This window comes from Bos indicus x Bos taurus, chromosome 25 (assembly GCF_003369695.1).
Source record: "Bos indicus x Bos taurus breed Angus x Brahman F1 hybrid chromosome 25, Bos_hybrid_MaternalHap_v2.0, whole genome shotgun sequence".
In the NCBI taxonomy this organism is placed as follows: Eukaryota; Metazoa; Chordata; class Mammalia; order Artiodactyla; family Bovidae; genus Bos; species Bos indicus x Bos taurus.
In genome coordinates this window covers 40,880,202-40,898,975 of record NC_040100.1, presented here as the reverse complement: position 1 = coordinate 40,898,975, position 18,774 = coordinate 40,880,202, and the positions used below count along the sequence as shown (strand labels likewise).

At 67.2% G+C, this 18,774-nt stretch overlaps 1 protein-coding gene across 2 annotated transcripts in view; it reads right to left on the bottom strand.

The window, feature by feature from the left end:
* The window catches only part of PKD1 (polycystin 1, transient receptor potential channel interacting), a 39,428-nt gene that overhangs the window by 14,597 nt on the left and 6,057 nt on the right, over positions 1–18,774 (bottom strand). For both annotated transcript variants that reach the window (XM_027528240.1, XM_027528241.1), the window contains exons 2-15: positions 11,456–11,527; positions 11,270–11,341; positions 11,016–11,185; positions 10,173–10,844; positions 9,905–10,088; positions 8,768–8,988; positions 8,399–8,514; positions 7,693–7,819; positions 7,130–7,377; positions 5,968–6,723; positions 4,993–5,124; positions 4,563–4,738; positions 4,248–4,378; positions 102–3,715 (exon numbers count right to left, since the gene is read on the bottom strand). In XM_027528240.1, coding sequence (XP_027384041.1) covers positions 102–3,715; positions 4,248–4,378; positions 4,563–4,738; positions 4,993–5,124; positions 5,968–6,723; positions 7,130–7,377; positions 7,693–7,819; positions 8,399–8,514; positions 8,768–8,988; positions 9,905–10,088; positions 10,173–10,844; positions 11,016–11,185; positions 11,270–11,341; positions 11,456–11,527 — 6,691 coding nt within the window. The remainder of the gene's footprint in view (positions 1–101; positions 3,716–4,247; positions 4,379–4,562; positions 4,739–4,992; positions 5,125–5,967; positions 6,724–7,129; positions 7,378–7,692; positions 7,820–8,398; positions 8,515–8,767; positions 8,989–9,904; positions 10,089–10,172; positions 10,845–11,015; positions 11,186–11,269; positions 11,342–11,455; positions 11,528–18,774) is intronic.

Here is an 18,774-nt window from a genome sequence, read left to right as displayed (position 1 = left end):
CACCCCCCGCCCTTCACCGGGCACTCGGAGCCCAGGCTTGCTGGGCTCATCACGCAGACGCCCCGCGCGGGGCGGGGAGGACGCGTGCCCCCGTGGCTGACCTGCGTTGCGGCCACGCAGGCCCAGTGGAAGCTGAGGGGTGTCTGGTCGCCATCCTCCAGGTTGGGGTCGTAGGACTTGCTCCCGTCCAGCACCAGGTCCTGAGAGTCTGACCACACGCGGGAGGAGCCGCCCTCCACGATGGGCACTAGACGCTCGGGGGCCACCGTCACGTTGGCCTGGATGCTCCGGGCCAGCGGGGTGTCCCCGAACGACACCATGAACACAAAGCAGTAGTGGCCCACGGGCAGCGCAAGCCGCGGCACCACCAGCTGGGGCCGGCTCACGTCCACACCGGGCAGGGCCACCCGGGCTGCGCGCCCAGGCCGCTGGCAGCTGGTGGCACGGTACACCTCCCAGCGGTACTCGGTCTGGTAGGTGACGCAGTCCCGCAGGTCCACGTGGGCCTCCAGGTAGTTGCGCTGGGAGCGCCGCATGAGTACCTGCGGCGGCAGGGCCACGTCCACCGCGGGCTCCCTGCAGGCCAGCACATGTACGGTGACCGTGGCCTGCGCCACGAAGAAGCTCACCAGGTTGGAGGCATTCACCTGCACGGGGTAGTCCCCGGGCTGCAGGTAGGAGTGCACCGCCCAGGGCCCCTCTGTGTCCTCCACCGGGGCCCCATCCCCGAAGTCCCAGTGGTAGGACACGCGCCGGGGACTGGGGCTGGTGGCCGCCTCAAAGTGGGCGGAGCGGTTGGCAAAGCAGCGGGGGCCGCGCAGCACCACGTGCTGGATGGCGTCCTGCACCTCCACCAGCAGCGTGCAGTTCACACCGCCCAGCTCGTTGAAGGCGCGCACGTGGATCTCCAGCAGCCCCGCGGCCACAGGGGTGTAGGTGACGTCACGGCCTGACAGAATGACCAGCGAGTCCCCCTGCACCTTCTGCAGCGAGAAGTACCAGGCGTAGGCGACGCGGGAGCCCCGCTGCACGCGGGCGCTGAAGTTCCGCTCGGCGCCTGTGGCGATGGCCGGCCCGCAGCAGTCGGGCACCTGCAGCCCACCCACAGCCTCCAGCACCGAGATGCGCACCTGGGCCTGCGCCCGGCTTACACGGTTCTCGGCGTGCACGCTCACCGTGTAGTCCCCGACCCGGGGGAAGCTGCGGGAAAAGTGGGGCGTGGGCAGCACCTCGAGGCCGCCCCCGCCGACCTGCAGGAGGAAGCGGACGGCCGAGCCAGCGGCCAGCAAGATCTGAAAGTGCACCGGCTGCCCAGGCTCCACCACCTTCCTGCTGGCCCACAGCACCAGGCCCACGATGGGCTCCTGCACCGTGAGGTTGTGCGTGGCCGTGACCCAGCTGACCGCATTGGAAGCATTGAGCTGGATCGAGACCGGGCCGGCATCAGGGAGGACCACAGTGATGTGCTGGCCCTGCCTGCTGCCACCTGGCACAGCCCAGCGCCAGCTCACGTCAGTCCCCACGGCCAGCTGCCCCCAGAAAGGCACTGTGGAACCGGCCACCACGAAGCCGCCGTCCAATTCCCTGGCCTGGATGCTGAGGCCGCCAACGGGCACCTGCACAACCACCTCCACGCTGGCATTGGCCGAGCCCAGCTGGTTCTTGGCCACTACTGTGACCAGGCATAGGCCGGGGCTGGGGAAGATGAGGGTGGTGGAAGGCTCCCGGGTCTCCCAGCACAGCCCTTCCTCCAGGGACCAGCTGTAAGTGACGCTGCTGCCCCCAGCCAGCTCGGCCCAGAGGGTGACACTTGTGTTAACGGCAGCTGGGTTCGGGGAGGCAGTGGCGGCCAGCCACCCCACCGGCTCCACAACGTCCACCGTGCCGCTGGCGGAGGCGCTGCCCAGCATGTTGGTGGCCCGCAGCTGGACGTGGTAGGTGCCGGCCTCAAGCACGGTGAGCGAGAAGGCTTTGCCGCTGCCGGCCAGGGTGGGGCCACCGTCGCGCTGAGCGGCCCAGCTGTAGGAGATGTTGGTGCCATCGTGCACCACAGCCTGCAGCTGCAGCGTGCGGTTGGTGGGGAAGCAGCAGCCGCCGCCCACCACCTGCAGCCCCTCGATGTGCTGCAGGACATAGACGAAGATGCTGTCTTGGGCGGCGCCCACCTCGTTCTCGGCTGTGACGATGATGTTGAAGGTGCCCACAGAGCGGAAAGTGTAAGAGATGGTAGGGCCCCCGGGGATGGGTGTGCAGCGGTCACAGAGGACCCAGGAGTAGTGCACGTCGCTGCCGGCCTCCAGCACAGTGCTGAAGCTCACGCTGCCGTTGAGGGGCACCACCGTGCGGCTGGCGTTCAGGCTGAGCCCCCGCACGCGCCGCTGTACAGTCACATTCAGCCGGGCCTCCCCCCGGCTCACCTCGTTCCAGCCGGCCACCCTGACTTGGAAGCAGCCTGTGCTGCTGTAGGCATGAGTGACCGTGGGGCCCTGCAGCTGCCTGCCGTCCCCCAGCTCCCACAGGTAGCTGGCAGGGTGCCCACGGCCCACAGCGGAGAACAGGTAGGGCTGCTGTAGCTCCAGAGCATGGGAGCTATTGACCCTGATGCCCGTGACCTCCATGGGCTCCTGTACCTCCACCAGCGCCGAGTCATTGGTGGCCGAGATGTTGTTGGCCGCGGTGACTGTCACAAGGTAGGAGCCCGCGAGCCGGTAGGTGAACGTGGCCTCGGGGCCCCCGACGTGGGTGGCGCCATCCTCGGCGCCGAAGTCCCAGGTGTAGCGGTAGGGGAAGGGGGGCCAGGCGTGGGCCACCAGGCGGGCCTCGTCCCCAAGCCGCACGAACTGCCTCTCGGGCTGCAGGGTGACGTTGCCCAGCTCAGGCTCCACGCAGACGCTGCTGAAGTAGTGTGCTCTGTTCACGCGGCTCGACAGCACCAGCGCCAGCGGGAACGTGCCGCTGTGTGTAAAGCTGTGCGTCACGGTCGGGTCCCCCTGGATGCTGACATTGGGTGAACCGTCCCCGAAAGTCCAGTCAAAGACGTAGTGGGCAGGGTCCCCGGTGACATGGGCCGTGAGGCGGGCGTGCGGCTGGGAGGCGATGCAGGCCACCGGCTCGATCCACAGCACCTCCAGGACGAAGACGTGCACAGGCAGGCTGCGGGCCAGGTGGCCGGCAGGGCTGGACGCGCTCACCGTCACCGTGCAGTTCTGCGCCCGCCGGTACACGTGCTCCACCGTGGCCTCGGGGCCCGTGAGCACCGTGCCGTCCCCCATGTCGAAAGTCCATGTGACATTGTCACCGGAATCCAGGGCAGCGCTGACCACCGTGGGCACACCCTGCTCCACGGCGGGGCTCAGGCTCACCGTCAGGCCGCAGAGCTCCTCGAAGACGCGGACGCTGACGTCCGCCACCGTGTGGCTTACTGTGTTGTTGACCTCCAGGCGGACACGGTACGTGCCCCTCAAGGCGAATGTGTGGTTGACCTCTGGCTGGGGCTGGGTGACGGCTGGGGAGCCATCCCCGAAGTCCCACGTGTAGAGGACACCGCCCGGCGACGGAAGCGGGCGCGGGAAGAAGGCAACGGGCCGGCCAGCCACCAGGACCTGGCTGCCCACAGCCACAGCCACGGCGGGCAGGGCAGCACGCACGCTGACAGGCACCTGCTGCGTCAGGTTCTCGAAGGCGGTGGACACAAGCAGGCTCAGGCTGTACTCACCTGGTGGACGGGCCCCGCGTGGGGATGTGGCCAAGCCAGCGCTGCCACCCCACTCACAACCCGCCCACCCCAGCCCCCGGGCTGTTGGCGGGGCCACGGGGCAAACAGGGCCCCAGGCAGAGTGTGCTCTCCACACAGGGCGAGGCAGAAAGAGGTGAAGGGCAACTCAGGTGCAGATGCCCTTGGGTGACGGGCGGGTGCAGGGCCAGGATCACAGGCTGTTTACACTTCTGTGTGCGGCTTCTGGGACTTCAGAAGCGACTTAGAAGGATCTCCCCTTCTCCCCCAGAAAAGGCTCAGGGGAGGGGAACAGGAGGGACAGAAGGGGTCTGTTTCTGGCTGGCAGACTCGCATCACGGGTCTCTGAGGCCCAATCCCCCCTCACCTCCCTTCTTCACGCTAGCAGGGGCCCCAGGCCATCAGCCCGGCTGCATTCTGGAGGCAGGACCCAGGGACAACCCCCCAGGGAGGCGCTGTCCCAGGGCAGAGCGCGCCCAAGCTACAGGCCGTGAGGGCGGGAGGCAGCCCTTACCTGGGAAGGTGTAGGTGTGCGAGGTGTTGTGCTCCACCAGCACCTGGGCCACTGTGGGGTCTGGGACCTCGAACGAGTCGTACGGAGGCTTGAACTGGCCGACCGCCTGCTGCCCGTCCCCAAAAGTCCACCTGCCAGGGCAGGGAGCAGGTGGTGAGCAGCCTGGGGAGGGCCCACTGCACCCCTGCAGTGCCCGCTGGCCCGGCTGCAGCCCCCTTCCCGGGAACCACCGCCCTGACGCGGCCCCTCCGAAGGGCCCGTGTCCCCAGCACGTTCTGGCAGGGAGGTGGGGGCTGGGGGAGACGCTGCACTCACAGGAAAGCCACCTCCACAGCCGAGTCCACCAGCACGTGGGCGGCCAGCGCCAGCGTGGCGTTGGGGGCCAGCACGGGCGGCACTGCCGACACGCACAGGCCCCGCATCCGCTGCATCGGCTCCACGGTGACGTTGAAGTGCGCGCTGACGCTGCTCACATGGTTGGAAGCCGTCAGCTGTGGACACAGGCAGCAGTGAGCAGGCCGCCCGCCAGCCGCGAAGCAGTGTGGACAGAGCCCCCCAAGCCCCGCACTCACCCACCGCTGCCACGGGGTCCTCGGGAGCAGAGCGGAGCAGAAAGCACAGGTGAGCAGTGCTGCGCCCCACCCCACGCCCCACCCCACGCCCTGGGCCCTGCCCCCGTCCCCCCCACGCCCCGCTCTCCCCACGCCCCGCCCCGCCCACCCCTGCGCCTGAGACCCCGACCCACCGAGAGCTTGAAGACTGCTGCGCTCTGGTAGATGACGTTGAAGACCACGTTGTGGAAGGTCAGGGACTGCTTGTCGTCGATGGTCCAGCGGAAGACCACGTCCGAGCCGGCCTCCACCGCGGGACTGTACCTCTGCAGAAGGGCGCCATGTGAGCGGGCCACGGCCTGTCCCAGGCCAAGGTCCCTGGGGGACGGACGCTGCCCCCAGCCCAGGTCCACCCGCCTCTGCAGAAGGGCGCCATGTGAGCTGGCCGCGACCTGTCCCAGGCCAAGGTCCCTGGGGGACGGACACTGCCCCCAGCCCAGGTCCACCCGCCTGGACACGGCTGTCTGTGGGCTTCCCTTTCAGCCATGGAGGTCATACCATACAGGGCTGAGCCCAGGCCTGGCCGCACACCAACCTCTCTGTACCTCGGAGGCCCAGTGCCCAAGACCAGAGGCCAACCCACCACAGCCTGCACCCCCATCCCAGGCTCCCACTCGGGAGGCACGTGTGTCCCCACGGGCCTCGTGGTTCTGGACGCTCCCCTGCGTCACCCGACAGGTGTAAGCAAGGAAGACGGGACGCAACTGCATGATGGCCCGTGTGCAAGACGGGTACCCAGAGGACGGGCGCAGCCCGACAGCGGCCAGGCGGCAGTGGGCCCCAACCTTAGAAAGGGCTCACTTCACCTGGTGAGACCCCAGTGGGGGTCTCAAAACACACCCAGGAACAGGGCGGTCGAAGGCAGGTGAAGAGCTCAAAAGCAGGCTCAGGAAACGTGGGAGAAAGAAGTGTTTTCAGAACAACTGTTCCGGAGGTGACTCTCCCGTCACTCGGGGATGGACGAGCCATCTGTGCGCAGGGCCACCCGCAGGGGCCTGCCCAGGACCCAACACCAGGCCCAGTGTCCCAGCGGCTAGGCACGCTCCAGGATGGGGACGGGTGGCCCTCCACGGGGAGCCGCATCTCGGCAGGGCAGGGACCCCACTCACCACCAAGACGCCCTGCAGCACGCGGGCCTCGGGGCTGGGTGTGGCACGGAGCCCGCGGATGGGCTCTTCTGCCGTCACCAGCAGGCTGAGGTTGGCCCGGCCGGCCCCGTTCTCCACCACCACCTCCACCTCGTGCTCGCCCTCGCGGAGCCCGGGCAGCGTCAGCATGGAAAACAGGCTGCCGTTGGCCTCCTGGGCGCAGCCAGGCGCCAAGGCGGCCACAGCGGCCGGGCAGGCAGCCTCAAAGGGCGCGCTGGCATTGCCCCCGGGCCAGCGGGCCTCGGCGGTGGCATTGGCGCCCGAGTCCACCTGCAGTACCAGGGGCGAGCCACTGGTGGGCACGTAGAGGCGGCCGTCCTGGGGGGCCGGGTAGATGGCCCGAAGCCCGGCCACTGGGGAGAGGACGTCGAAGATGCAAGTCAGGTTGTGCCTGGATACACTGTTGCCCACTGTGGCCCTGACCTCATAGCGCCCCGGCCGCCGCAGCCCCGGGTTGGGGCCCAGGCCCAGCAGAGGGGTGAGCCGCTCTGTGGCGGCCAGCAACCGCAGGGCACAGGCGGGGCCAGCCGGGGCCGCCTCCAGCTGGGCAGGCAGGTGGGCGAGCCAGGCTGAGGCATTGGCAGAGAAATACGGAGCCTCGGAGCCTGGGAAGCTGAGCGCCGGGGGGCAGCGCAGGAGGGTGCCCGGCCCCGCGTCGTGCTGCAAGATGACGAGATCGCCGGGGAGCAAGGCGATGTCCTGGCCATGGAATGGGACCTGCGGGAGAAGGCGGCAGGGCCGGGTTGCGTCCTCAATACGGGAAGGGGCACTGAGTCACTCCCCACGGGGGCCTCCGCGTTCCTCGGTTCCTTGGAGCACCCGGCTTCCCAGGGGCCTCCAAGGCGATCAGGGCAGGGACGGATGGGGCACAGGACAGAGAGGACACAGGAGGGGTGGGCTGCCTGGACAGGGGCGGGGCCTCTGCTGGACGCTGACCAGCCATGCCCAGAGAGCAAGTGCAAAGGCCCTGGGGTGGGGGCAGGGGAGGAGGGCACTACTGAGGCAGCAGCAGGCCGCAGGGGACTGGATGGCTTGGCCGAAGGGACTGCATTTGGTCTGTGTGACGGGAAGCCGGGGCCTCAGGGGTGGAGGGAGGCAGGAAGCAGGGGCCAGAGATACGCACCGAGTACTGGGCGGGGGGGCCCGCAGGCACGGAGAAGAGGAACTCTTTCTGCAGCACGTAGGAGACCCCAGGGAGGCCCGGCCCTGGCATGGATCCGTTGGCGCAGGCCCCAGGGTGGCAGGGGGTGTCCAGAGGGAGGCAGACATTGGCTTGGGGGCACAGGGGCCCTTCTGGTGCACACACAGGGGCCAGCTCAGTCCTGTTTTCCAGGGACCTACCCTGGGGCTCGCTGCTGTTTCCCGGGGCCCCTACAAGGAAAGGAGGGGTATTGGGGGCCCCAGTGTGCTTACAGACCACAGGGACACCCTGCTAGGAGACGGGGTCCTGCCAGCCAGTGTCCCCAGCCCCCAGCACCTCTCCTCTCCCCGTCCGACCCCAGCCCCAGCACGCTCCCCTCCAGAGCCACTGTCCTTGGCATGCCCTGCATGAACTGGCGTCTCCTGGCCCCACTGTGTCCACCCTGAGGCTGGAGACCAGCCCAGTGGGCAACAAATCGACAAGATGCAACAGAGCAGAGAGGCCATTCACGGCCCCCGAGTCCCGATGCCAGGACGGGGTCCCACCTGCTCCGCGCCCCGCCCGGTACACCTGCAGCCGCAGTTGGGCGGGCCGGCCCAGTTCCTGCGTCCCGAACTCGGCAGCGGTGAGGAAGGCTTCGCGGCTCGGGCTCAGGCCAGGAAACGCCATCACCTGGCAGGGAGGGGGCTGCTCAGCTCCGAAGGCCCCGACCCTCAGCCTGGCCCCACCCCGACACCCTAACACCCGCCAGTCAGGGGAGGAGCCCCCCAGTGGCCTCGTCTCACACAGTAGGAGACCACGTGGCTCAGGAGAAAAACATCAGGTCAAAACCGCCTCTGAGCAATAGGAACCCCACCTTCATTTGTAAAAAATACCCTCAAATGGAGAGAGAAGGCTCGGGAGATTGGGGGTTCTCCCGGGTGCCAGCCAGGGTGCTCCTCTCCTCTGCCCTGCAGTGGGTTTTCTAAATTCTCCCCACTGGACACAGGATGTTAATAAGTCCCAGCAAAAGGCTTCTTGGGGTTTTTGTGGAGGGACTGTCTTGCTTTTCAAACTAACTTATTTGGCCGCACCGTGTCTCTTCTGCGCACGTGGGATCAATCCTCCTTGCGGCCTGCAGGATCTAGTTCCCCTGCCAGGGATCAAACCTGGTCCCGTGCACTGGGAGCGTGCAGTGCCAGCCACTGGACCCCTAGGCCAATCCCAGTCTTCTTGCTTTCTAGAAGCAAGAAGTCCGAAGGGCCCGCCTACCTCGACGGGCTCCTGGGGAGCCAGGAGGGCCTCCTGCTGTTCCAGGGGGCTCAAAGGCCCCTGTAGGTCCCCATTGGGCGCTCCCACGAGGAAGTTCTCTGCGTCCCACACGGGGCCTGGGGTACAAGCGTGCAATGAGATGGTAGGCCCAGGCGGGAGGAGAGTGTTGGGGGCCCAGGGGTTGAGGGACCTGGGACTGAGCCGCCTAGCAGCAGGCCCTGGCTCGCCGTAGACAGGGGACGCTCAGCAGACGTGTGACGAGCACTGAACCGGTGCTAGGAGCAGCTGTGCTGGCCAGGTGGGGAGGACTCCCGGGTTCCTGGCCAGGGCAGCAGGCGCTCCCACCCACCCACCCCGGGTCCCGCGCACCTCCGGGCCGCAGCTCACAGACGTAGCTGTGCGGCGCTGAGCACAGGTCCGTGTTGCACTGCCCAGCGGGCCCCAGGCGCACGCAGCGCTCGGCTGTGGCAGGATGCGGCTCCCCGGGCAGCCAGTTCTGGCAGCTCTCCAGGCTGAAGGCGCCGCCCTGGGGCGCGGGACCTGCTGCCGCCCCCTCCACAGCTGAGAAACCGATCCACACGTCCAGGCTCCTGAGGCAGACAGCGAAGGGCCGGCGCTCAGGGGCTCCCCAGGGATGGGCACCCGCCTCGCGGCAGCCCGTCAGGGGCTCCACCTCTATCCCCACTTCCAGACGGGCACACTGAAGCTCAGAGACTGGACCTGGCAAGCGGGGCCCAGGCCAGAACCTGCCCAGCCCCACCCCACGGGGCTGGGGTCCAGCTGAGACCTGCAGGGGGCTCTGCCTCAACTCTGGGCCGGCCACAGGACCCACATACGTCCAGGGGAGGAGCAGGCTTCCAGGGGAGGCCTGTGGGCACCAAGACACCCACACACCGGCCCCCAAATGGGCCAGCCCCACAGCTCTGCAGGCAGAGACCCTCCTGGAGGCAGGGCGTGGGGGCGGGCGGCGGGGTCAGAGCCAGGCACTGGGGCTGTGTTACTACCTGGGGACCCCAGGACCCGGGGCAAGGGCTGTGACCGCTCTGAGCCTCAATCTCCCCTCAGGACACAGGACGTTCAGCGGGGCCCACAGCCCGTCAGCCCCTTCCCACAGGGACCCAGGGGGGCAGGGGGCCAGCCTCCACCCCATCACTCAGCAGGCTCTGAGGGCCACCCCTGGTGACCGCTGAGGAGCAGAGTCCCCCACAGGCCTGGATGGCCAGAGTGCCCAAGAGGCTCCTGGGCTGCGGGCGGCACTGACCACGGACCGCCCAGCAAGGTCACACCAGACCTGCCCCGCCCTCTGCAGGAGGGGCCCAGCTCGGGCAGACAGGGAGGACACAGGGCCGGGTAGGGGCCAACTACCACAGCGGGCACCCCTGTGGCCACGGCTGCATCAGGAGAACCGACAGGAGCAGCCGCCCACGGGCACAACACAGCTGCTGCCCGGAGCCCGCCGGCCGGCCAGACACAGCCCCTGCAGACGCCCCACACCCGGGCAGGCACCTGGTGACACGGGAGACCAGGAAGTGCTGCACGGCGGGGCTGTCCACCATGGCCAGGGCGGCCCCAGCCCAGGCCCGGCACTGCTCCTGCGCCTGCGCCCAGGACGCCTTCTCTGCCCGCAGGCTGTAGCAGTGCCCATTGCCGGGGAAGATCTCCGTGTCCGAGGGGCAGAGCGGGTGCACCACTGGGGGCAGAGGGCAGAGACGGGCGTCAGTGTGTGCCCGGCCCGGGCAGTCCGCCCACCTGACGCGGCCAGGGCGGGCCCCACCTTGGGCTGGCTCCTCTCCCAGGGCCACGATGCTGTAGGCGGCCTCCAGGCCCGAGCCGCCGCGGTTTCGGACGCTGAGCTGCAGGGTCTCCTCGCTGTGCACCGAGGCCACACAGACGAGCTCCAGGGCAGCGGGGGCTGCCTCCACCCGCACCTCCACCCCCAGCCGGGCAGAGCCCACCCCCAGGGCCAGCACGGCCGTTACGGGGTAGCGGCCGGGCAGCACATAGCGGTGAGTGGCGTCCGGGCCCGTGACATCCACCTCCGGGGAGCCATCACCGAAGTCCCAGTGCGTGGAGCTGACCGGCAGCAAGGCAGTGACATGGAAGACTGCGGGCTGGCCAGAGGCCAGGGGTCCTTGGGGCCCCAGCAGAGTGGCCCCCGGGGAGGCAGGGAAGACGTGCTGGAGGAGGCTGGGCCCCCGGCAGGCGGGGGCAAGGGGCAGGGAGGGGCCGGAGCAGGAGGGCAGGCAGGCGGAAGAGGCGTTGGGGGGCCGAGCCGCCCCGCACAGGCACCGGCCCTGCTCCGAGAGGGCTGCGAGGGCCTGGCCAGCCTCGAAGCAGAGGGCGCTGCAGGCCTCAGGGGCCAGTGGGCCCTCGGGGGCGGCCAAGAAGGCCACCAGCGCCACGGCGCCGGAGCTGTCGTCGGGGACACAGGCAACATACTCCTCACCTGCAAGGGCGGGCAGGCCGGTCCCAAGGGTGCGCCCCTCACCCCACCCCATCCCAGACTGCATCACCTCCGAGCCCTCCCGACCCCTCCCCAGTCAGTAACTGCCCCCCACCCGAGAGGACCTGCAGGGGTCCCGCCTGGCCACTCAGCCATGCCCCCTGGCACACTCACCACAGGCTCCATCCAGCAGCGCTCCGCCAAGCAGCGGCTGACCAGCCAGGGGGCCAGGCCCGGCGCACGTGGCCGCCTCGGGCCGCACCACGCGGACCCGCTGCCCCTCCACCCAGCGCGGCAGCCAGGCCAGACCGCAGTCACACTCGAGCGGATTCCCGCCCAGGTTTCTGCAGGGGATGGGGCAGGCTCAGCGGGCAGCGCGGGGCCCCCAGGCCCAGCCACCCACAGCCACCAAAACCATCGACACTTACACTTCACTTAAATTAAATAAATTAGCAAATATTCCTTCTTCTAACGTAGAAATCTTGTTGTTGCTTATGTCCCTGTAAGAAAGGAGGGGTTCAACGTGGTTTGACATGAGCCCCCGAACCACCACGGCGACAGGCTGCCGCCTGCCTCAGCGTGGAAGCCCGCAGCTGCCCCTGGGGGACACTCACAGCTCCATCAATGCCGAGAGGTTAGCCAGTAGCCCAATGTCCAGCGCCTGGAGCAGGTTGTGGGAGACATCCCTGCAGAGTGCGGCAGACAGAGGTCAGCATGGGGCGGCCCAGACGCCCTCTGCCCATGGCCACCCACCCGGAGCTCCGTTTGCCCAGGTCAGTGCTGCTGCCCATCTGGGAAACCCGAGGCAGGAGGAGCTGGCCCTAGCACTGTGTCCATGCCCTCCCCTGCCCCTCCTGCCCAGCAGGGTTGGGTGCATCGTGGGGGGCAGGCTTCACCCCTCCACACGGGGTTCAGAACACAGGAGGCAGCCCAGGGGTCTCCAGGGCTGGGCACCCAGATGCTGCTGGGGGGGGGTGGGGGGTGTCCTGAGACACAGTGGGGCACAGACCAGACCAAGGGAGAGGGACCCTGGTGGAGGACCCCGCAGCACAGCAACAGTGACAGCCTGTGTTAACCCTCCGGGGTCAGGGCACCACGTAGAGCTGGACTCCCATAAACCCAGGCACTCAAGGTCAATAGAACCGTGTCAAAGAACCAACCCCAGCACAAGCACAGGAGAGGAATCAGGTTCTCAAAGCAGAAACTATGAACAGAAGGAAAATCTCAAAAGCCAGAAGATACAACTGCATAAAAGCACGCAACATCCACACAATATATCGGAAAACAAACTACCAGCCGGGAAAAGCACCAGCAATGAAGACCACGGATTGTTGTTCAGTCACTCGGTCGTGTCTGACTGCGACCCCATGGACTGTGGCACGCCAGGCCTCCCTGTCCATCACCATCTCCTGGAACTTTCTCAAACCCATGTCCCTTGAGTCGGTGATACCATAAAGGCTCATAATACTCTCTCCATATGTGCTGTTAACAAACCATAAAGCAAGCAAGCTACTCCAGGAAAGAAAATTTTAAAAAGGCCAGAGATGAGAATAGGATGAGAAATACAAAATGTCACAGATGTACAAGAAAACGCCCAGTCTTGTAACAACTGGAGAAATGCCAAGAAAACAGCACAACAGCCCCTCGACCTGCCGACAGCCGCAGCGCTGGCGACATGGTGACACAGTGACAGCATGACCCCAGCCCCTCGCGAGTCCTCCCAGGGACACTCTCCAGCCACCAATGCCACCTCACCTCCCGGCCTGGAGGTGGAGGCCGGTCGCCCCACGTGTCCAGATTCTAGGATGGGGACGCCGGACCAGCCTGACTCAGTGGGCACCATTCTCCGCACTGGCGTGGCCTGGGCCTCCCGCCCTCTGAGCCTCTGTGCGTCCGGGTGTCACGCTGGCCCTCGGACATCCCAGAATACCGCTCGCCAGCCCGGCCCTCCCAGTGATGACCACAGGCCTCGGGCCACGAGACCACAGTGCCTCCGCCAGGCCTGTCTGTCTCCAGGTCCCACCAGCCCAGTGCCCCCAGCCACAGCCCAGTCCAGACCCCCACCGCAGGTGCCCCCCCAGCCCTGCTGTCCCAGCTCCCCCAGCAGCTAGGGGCTGTCCCGAGCCCAGCTCCATTGCCCCACCCAGCCCATGCACAGTGGAGCTTAGTAAGAACTGGCTGGTGTGGAGACAAGGCCCTCCTGGGAGTCGAGGCCAAGTGAAGCCTACACCCCAAGTGCACACCTCGGGCGGTGCTGGGGTACCTAGGGCCACCCCTCACCCCCTGCTCACGACATCCAGGAACGAGGCTCAGGAAGCGACCCCCACCCCGATCCCTGACCGCTGCTCCTCCTGGAGCCTGGCTGTCCACGCAGGGCCTGGCGGCCACCTCTGCCCAAAGACTGGCTGTGCACCAAGGGCTGGAGGCCGGGTCTCAGCCAGGCCACTCACGTGACCCTGGCTCCCAACATGGCCTGGAGGGCTTCTGACCTTCATGTCACCAGCGGGGCTGCAGGTGACCGACAAAGGGAGCTCGGGCCAAAGAAGGGAGCTCCCATCCCTCTTAGGCCCCACCAAGGGGGTGAGGGAAGGTAGACTGGATGCACTCTGCTAACCCCTGGGAGCCAGGTCTCCCCCTCGGCATCGTGGGCAGCTATTGGGAGACTGGGCACTGAGCGGACGGCATGTGGACATGATGTGCTCCACTGACGCTGGCTGCAGCCTGCCTGGGAGCAGGGGCACAGGCCCCAGGGAGGGGGACACAGCAGCAGATGGGCAGGACCTAAGTCTCCACTGAATCAGGGGTGTCAAGAGGGGCTGTGAGCAGAGAGCCTCAGGCACCGTCAAGAGGGCTGCATAACCAGGGGCTGGGTCCTCCAGGCAGTGGGACCCCTGAACCTGGAGGGGGGTCCCTGGGGTCGGGACTGGGGCTCCTGGTGGGATCGGACGGGGTGGAGGCGTCAGCCCGGAGGCCCAGCAGCCCCACCACGGCTCTGCCAGTGGCCTGACTGCACGGGCCAGGGGGACGCTGGACTTGACAAAGGTTCTGTCCTGGCGACAAGCTCAAATGACGGCATAGGCCACCCAGGAACGGCACACGGCCGCACACCTGCCTGGAGACGCGACGGGAGAGACATAGGGCGAGACGCTGCAACGCATGTGCAGCCCGGCTGCAGCCACCCAGGCCTGAAGGAGCCCCTGGCCTGCCCATCGTCACGTTAAGCTGCTGAAGTTCACGCCAAGCCTCCAGCCTGCTGCTGAGGAGTGAGCTGGATGCCACTGCGTGGTCACTGAACCCTGGATTCTTAATGGCTGGTGAAGATTCCACAGGCAGAGTTTATCCTGTTGATCTGTCCCACAAAGCTACCGGGAAGAGTCCTAACAACCAGAGGATTGCCGGAGCACGCCGGGCTCTCACCAGATGGCCTGGGGAAGGCTCCCCAGCACCGCTGATGCTGCTGACAGAAGCAGTGTCCATTATAAACAGCTGCAGACAGTCACATCTACTTTAAAAAAACAGGGAAACACGGTGCCTCCCACACCACTGCACACTAGCCCACACTAGGCTGCTGGGGCTCCCAGGCCGTCCCCGGGGTGGGAAGGGACAGGCCGGGAGACCAGCGGACATGGCCAGTTTCTACCCGACGTCAAGTTCAGCGCCCCCGAGCTGGGGAGGGCAGGCCAAGAGAAACTTCAATTAGACCCACGCAGGGGCTGAAGAGGGCACAGCTGTGGAGCCCGAGACTCCGGGGTGGGGCTGCAGAAGCCTCAGCCCCAGGCTGTCGGAGGACCCAGAGGTGGGCCTGGGGGACATTGGGGCCCGAAGGGGCGTGCAGGCCTGAGGCCCCCACCAGGGGCACGAGGGCTGGCGTCCCAACCAGGGCCTCAAGCGGAAGAGAAAGGAGGACAAGCCCTGCAGTGTTTTTCCACATCCCGGTTTCTGGAAAATCCATCATTAGTGGCAGCTCCTGGGAGCCATCTGTGGTTGGCTCCCGATCACTGTGGTGCCAGAAAACCAGGGCGGGAGGGGGGCAGGGTGACCCTGGCATCCCCGCCACTCGGCCAGCACCACCTCCAGGATGCCACCCTGGCCCCACTGACCCACGGCCCAGCTCAGTCCTCCACCCAGTCCTAGCCAGCTGCCCCCAGAAGACTTCCCCTACCCCTGCCTGAGGGGCGCGGCCACACGCTCCCCGCCCCAGGGAGTCCCTCGCCCGGGACTCCCCTGGGCGTGCCCAGGGCCCAGGTGCAGAAAAAGACCCTGCAGCCTGAAGGCAGGCCCAGCACAGAGCCGGGCACATCACCACGGGCCAGAGCCTCCTGGGAGCGTGCGGAAGGGTAACGGGGTGAGCTGGGGGGCTGGGCAGAGGGGACCCTCAAGGCGGACTCTGCTGGAGTCTCTCAGCCCTGAACGGCCACCTCTCCACATCTCCATCTGCTTTTGTCGTCACCATTCTAGGAGAATGCCACGGCTGCCAAGGGCCAGCCCCACCCCGCTCCAGCCCCTCGGGTTTCCTCTGCACCCTGCCCCGACTCGGGTTCCCAGTCTTACCGAGTCTGGGATGGGGAACACGGCCAGCCCAGGGAGCCACCTGCAGAAGCCCAGCAGGGTGGCTGGCCAAGCGCCACAGTGGGCAGCCGTCCCCACAGGGAGAAGAGCTCACACCCAAGAGGGGCTACGCCACATGGTGTCAGCCCTCTGGGTCATCCGGACCTCCCAGGCTAGCCACTTCCGGGGACCCAAGGCGGGAGGGGAAAGGGGGACCTGTGGCCCACACCCCCGCACCAGCACGAGCCAGGCCAGCTCCCTGGGCACCAGGGACCAGGCCACAAGCCTGGCCCCCAAATGCCCACAGCCCTGGACTACGACGGGGGTGTCTTCACACACGGCCCCACCCCTGCTGTTCTATTTACTTAGGTATTTATTTGGCAGCATCAGGCTCTTCGTGGTGGCGTGTGGGCTCAGCCGCCCCGCAGCACGTGGGATCTCAGCTCCCAACTGGGAATCGAACCTGCGTCCCCTGCACTGGAAGGAGGCTTCTTAACCACCACACTGTTCCCTCTCCTGACCCGGGACAGGCAGGGGTGTTGGCGAGGAAGACCCCTATTCAACCCCCAGGCCCCAGCCTGCCCCTCCTCCCTCCAGCGCCCAGCAGTCACTCCCCCCACCCTGCGGCAGGCCCAGCCCCACCACCCCCTCCCCGCCCCCGTCAGACACCCAGCCTCCCAGGGGACTGTGTCGTGTCCTTCCCAGCCCAATCTCTCCTGCTGTAGCAGCAGCTGGGGCGGGGATCCCTGCTTCCACCAGCCAGGGGGGCCTGGGGGACAGCACTGAGGCCCCCACCCTGTGGACGCCAGCGGCTCCATCTCCCCCCACACGGGGCCCAGCCCCTGCCTCCAGCCCCAGGCCTTGCAGAGGGGAAGGGATGCCTCAGGACCCAGAGGAGAGATAGGGCAGGCCACAGGGCAATGCTGAGGGAAGAGGTGCCCGATGTGGAGCCCAAGGACAGGGTCCTTCTTGAGCCCGGGTGGCTCCCAGGGCGTCGCCTCCTGGAGCTGGGGACGTGGAGGGACCCGCGCTGCTGCCCTCAGCAGCCTCAGTTTCCCCCTCTGCCCAGGCGGGGGGTGGGGGTGGGTGCCCACTCCCCAGTCCAGATGCCCGGCGGGGTCTGGGGGCCAGCCAGAGCCCCCGAGGAAACATCTGCACATTCCAGACGCGTGTGGTCAGCTGTGGAGGCGGGCGCCAGGCCCCAGCCCACACCCCACCCCGTAGCGCTGGCCGCCACGCTGGAAACAGGGTTCCAGAGGGGCCGCCTGCACGCTACGTAACCGCACGGCGGGCCAGCGGCCGCCTCCCCCTGGCAGGACGGGATGGGACGGCCCTGCCCCCCATTCCTCTCCACAGCGGCCCCAGGGCTCCGGGTAAACAGGGACCCCCACCACGTCCCCTTGGGGGCCAGGCCCAGGTGGAAGGGGCAAGAGGCCACAGGCTGGCCCCAGGCCCCTGGGACCCTGCAGGCCAGTCCAGACCCAGTGCCCCCACTTAACACAGCAGTAACGGCTCCCTTTGGCAGCGGGATGGGGTGGGTCAGTCTGAGTCTGCTAACCTCGCTCTGTCTTCATGAACTTCTATTTATGGTGAGCGAGGCTGGCTTCCAGGGCCGGAAATGATGTTTAAATTAATGAATTCAAGTTTTGGGGAGAGAGCTGATCTGAAGAAAAACACGCAGAGACGGTGAGAGGCAGGCGAGGGGCCCGGGAGGCCTGGCTGGAGCCGCCCACCCCCATCTGGCTCCTGACGAAGCCTGGGGACCAGTGAGAGGGGGGGTCTGGGCCTCTAACAGGGGAGAGGCCGCGGGAGCCCCGGGCGCCTGTCTCAGGCATCAGACAGGAGGGGCCTGTCTCCAGGGCGCGTGGAGAGGCTCCCTGCAGGGTGTGGCCAGCCCGCGGCTCAGCTGTCAGCAGGACGAGGCACAGGTGTCCGGTGCGGGGCTGCCCTGCCCGGGAAGCCCCTGGACCCATAGGCCGTGGCGGGGAAGGGAGCCCCGAGGAGGGGCCTTCCCAGGGCAGCCCACCCAGAGGCGGCCTCCAGGCGGCCTCCACTAACCAGGCCAGGATGGGGCGAGGGGCCAAGGAAAAGGAGCCTCCCCAGCTGGGGACTGAGGGCCATGCTTCAGTCCCCGGGGTCGCCCCCGCTTGGCGGGGGGCAGGCACGTGGCCTCCCGCGTTCCAGGGGCAGGCATGTCGGCCCAGGTGGCGGGCAGTCCTATTGCCCAGGGAGCTCCAGGTCTCAGCCTGTGGGCACGGGGTCTGCGAGCATGGCCTGGGGCACCGGCAAAGCTGGCCTCCACCGCAGGGCACGGTCCTTTCCAGGGCAGCCCCGCAGGACCCCAAGATGGGGTCCAGGGCCCGGGGGCTCAGAACTGGGGACACACTCCACCCGGCCTGGGCCCATGGGCACCTCAGGGGGTTCAGAAGGCCCCCAAACGCAGCCCCCCCACCCGGCCTGGGCACGGCTGGGCCCTTCGGCACAGGCGGCTGCCAAGCCATGAGGAACGAGGTGTTCCGGGAAGAAAGGACGTGCGTGAGCTGCATTTTCCAGCAAGATTGCCGGCACCCGGCCCGCTGGTCAGCCCAGCGCCGGGCCCAGGGCCGCCGCCTCCCCAGACGGCGCAGCAGGAGCGGGCTGTTTTCACCCCAGCGCTCGGCGGGCTGGGCCCGGCTGGGTTCCCGCTGCGGCGCTGGCACGGCAGAATGTTCCGGAAAGGAAAATGCACGTCTTGTCCAAAATGGCTTCCTCACTTGAAACCAAACCCCAGCCGGGGCCCCCCTCGGGAGCCAGGGTCCCCACACGCCCACCCACAGGCGGCACTGCCACTGGCCAGCTGTCATAAGATGCCTTATACCTTCACCGCGTTACATGTCCACACGGGAAGGCGTGGGACACGCAAACATGTAAAACTGAGATGAAGACACTAGAGAAGCGTGCCTGGCACACGTGCCTGCCTCCAGAGGCAGGAGGCCTCTGGACACGGGGCCTCCAGGACTGGGTGCTGAAGGGTGTGTAGGAGCCTGCCTGCCCGAGGTTCACTCATGTGTCTGGTCTGAGCAGCACAGTCACATGCGCACCACAAGGGCGCCTCTCCTCAGGCCTGTGTGCTCTGCAGCAGGACAGGTCCTAGGGGCCCAACCCCCGGCCAGCACTTGGGGACCAGCGGTAGACTCTGAGCTCATTCAGAAGGGTCTGGGGGTCCACTCTGGCAGCGGCTAGGATTATGTGGCCACCATCAACTGAGTGCGTGGGACACCGCACACCCTCACCTCTGAGGCCCACAACCACATCAGTCGCATCCACTCACGGTGCCCAAATGCAGGGCAGGCAACCGAAACTCAGAGAGGGTGAGTGACTTGGGCATGGTCACACAGGAAGCGGA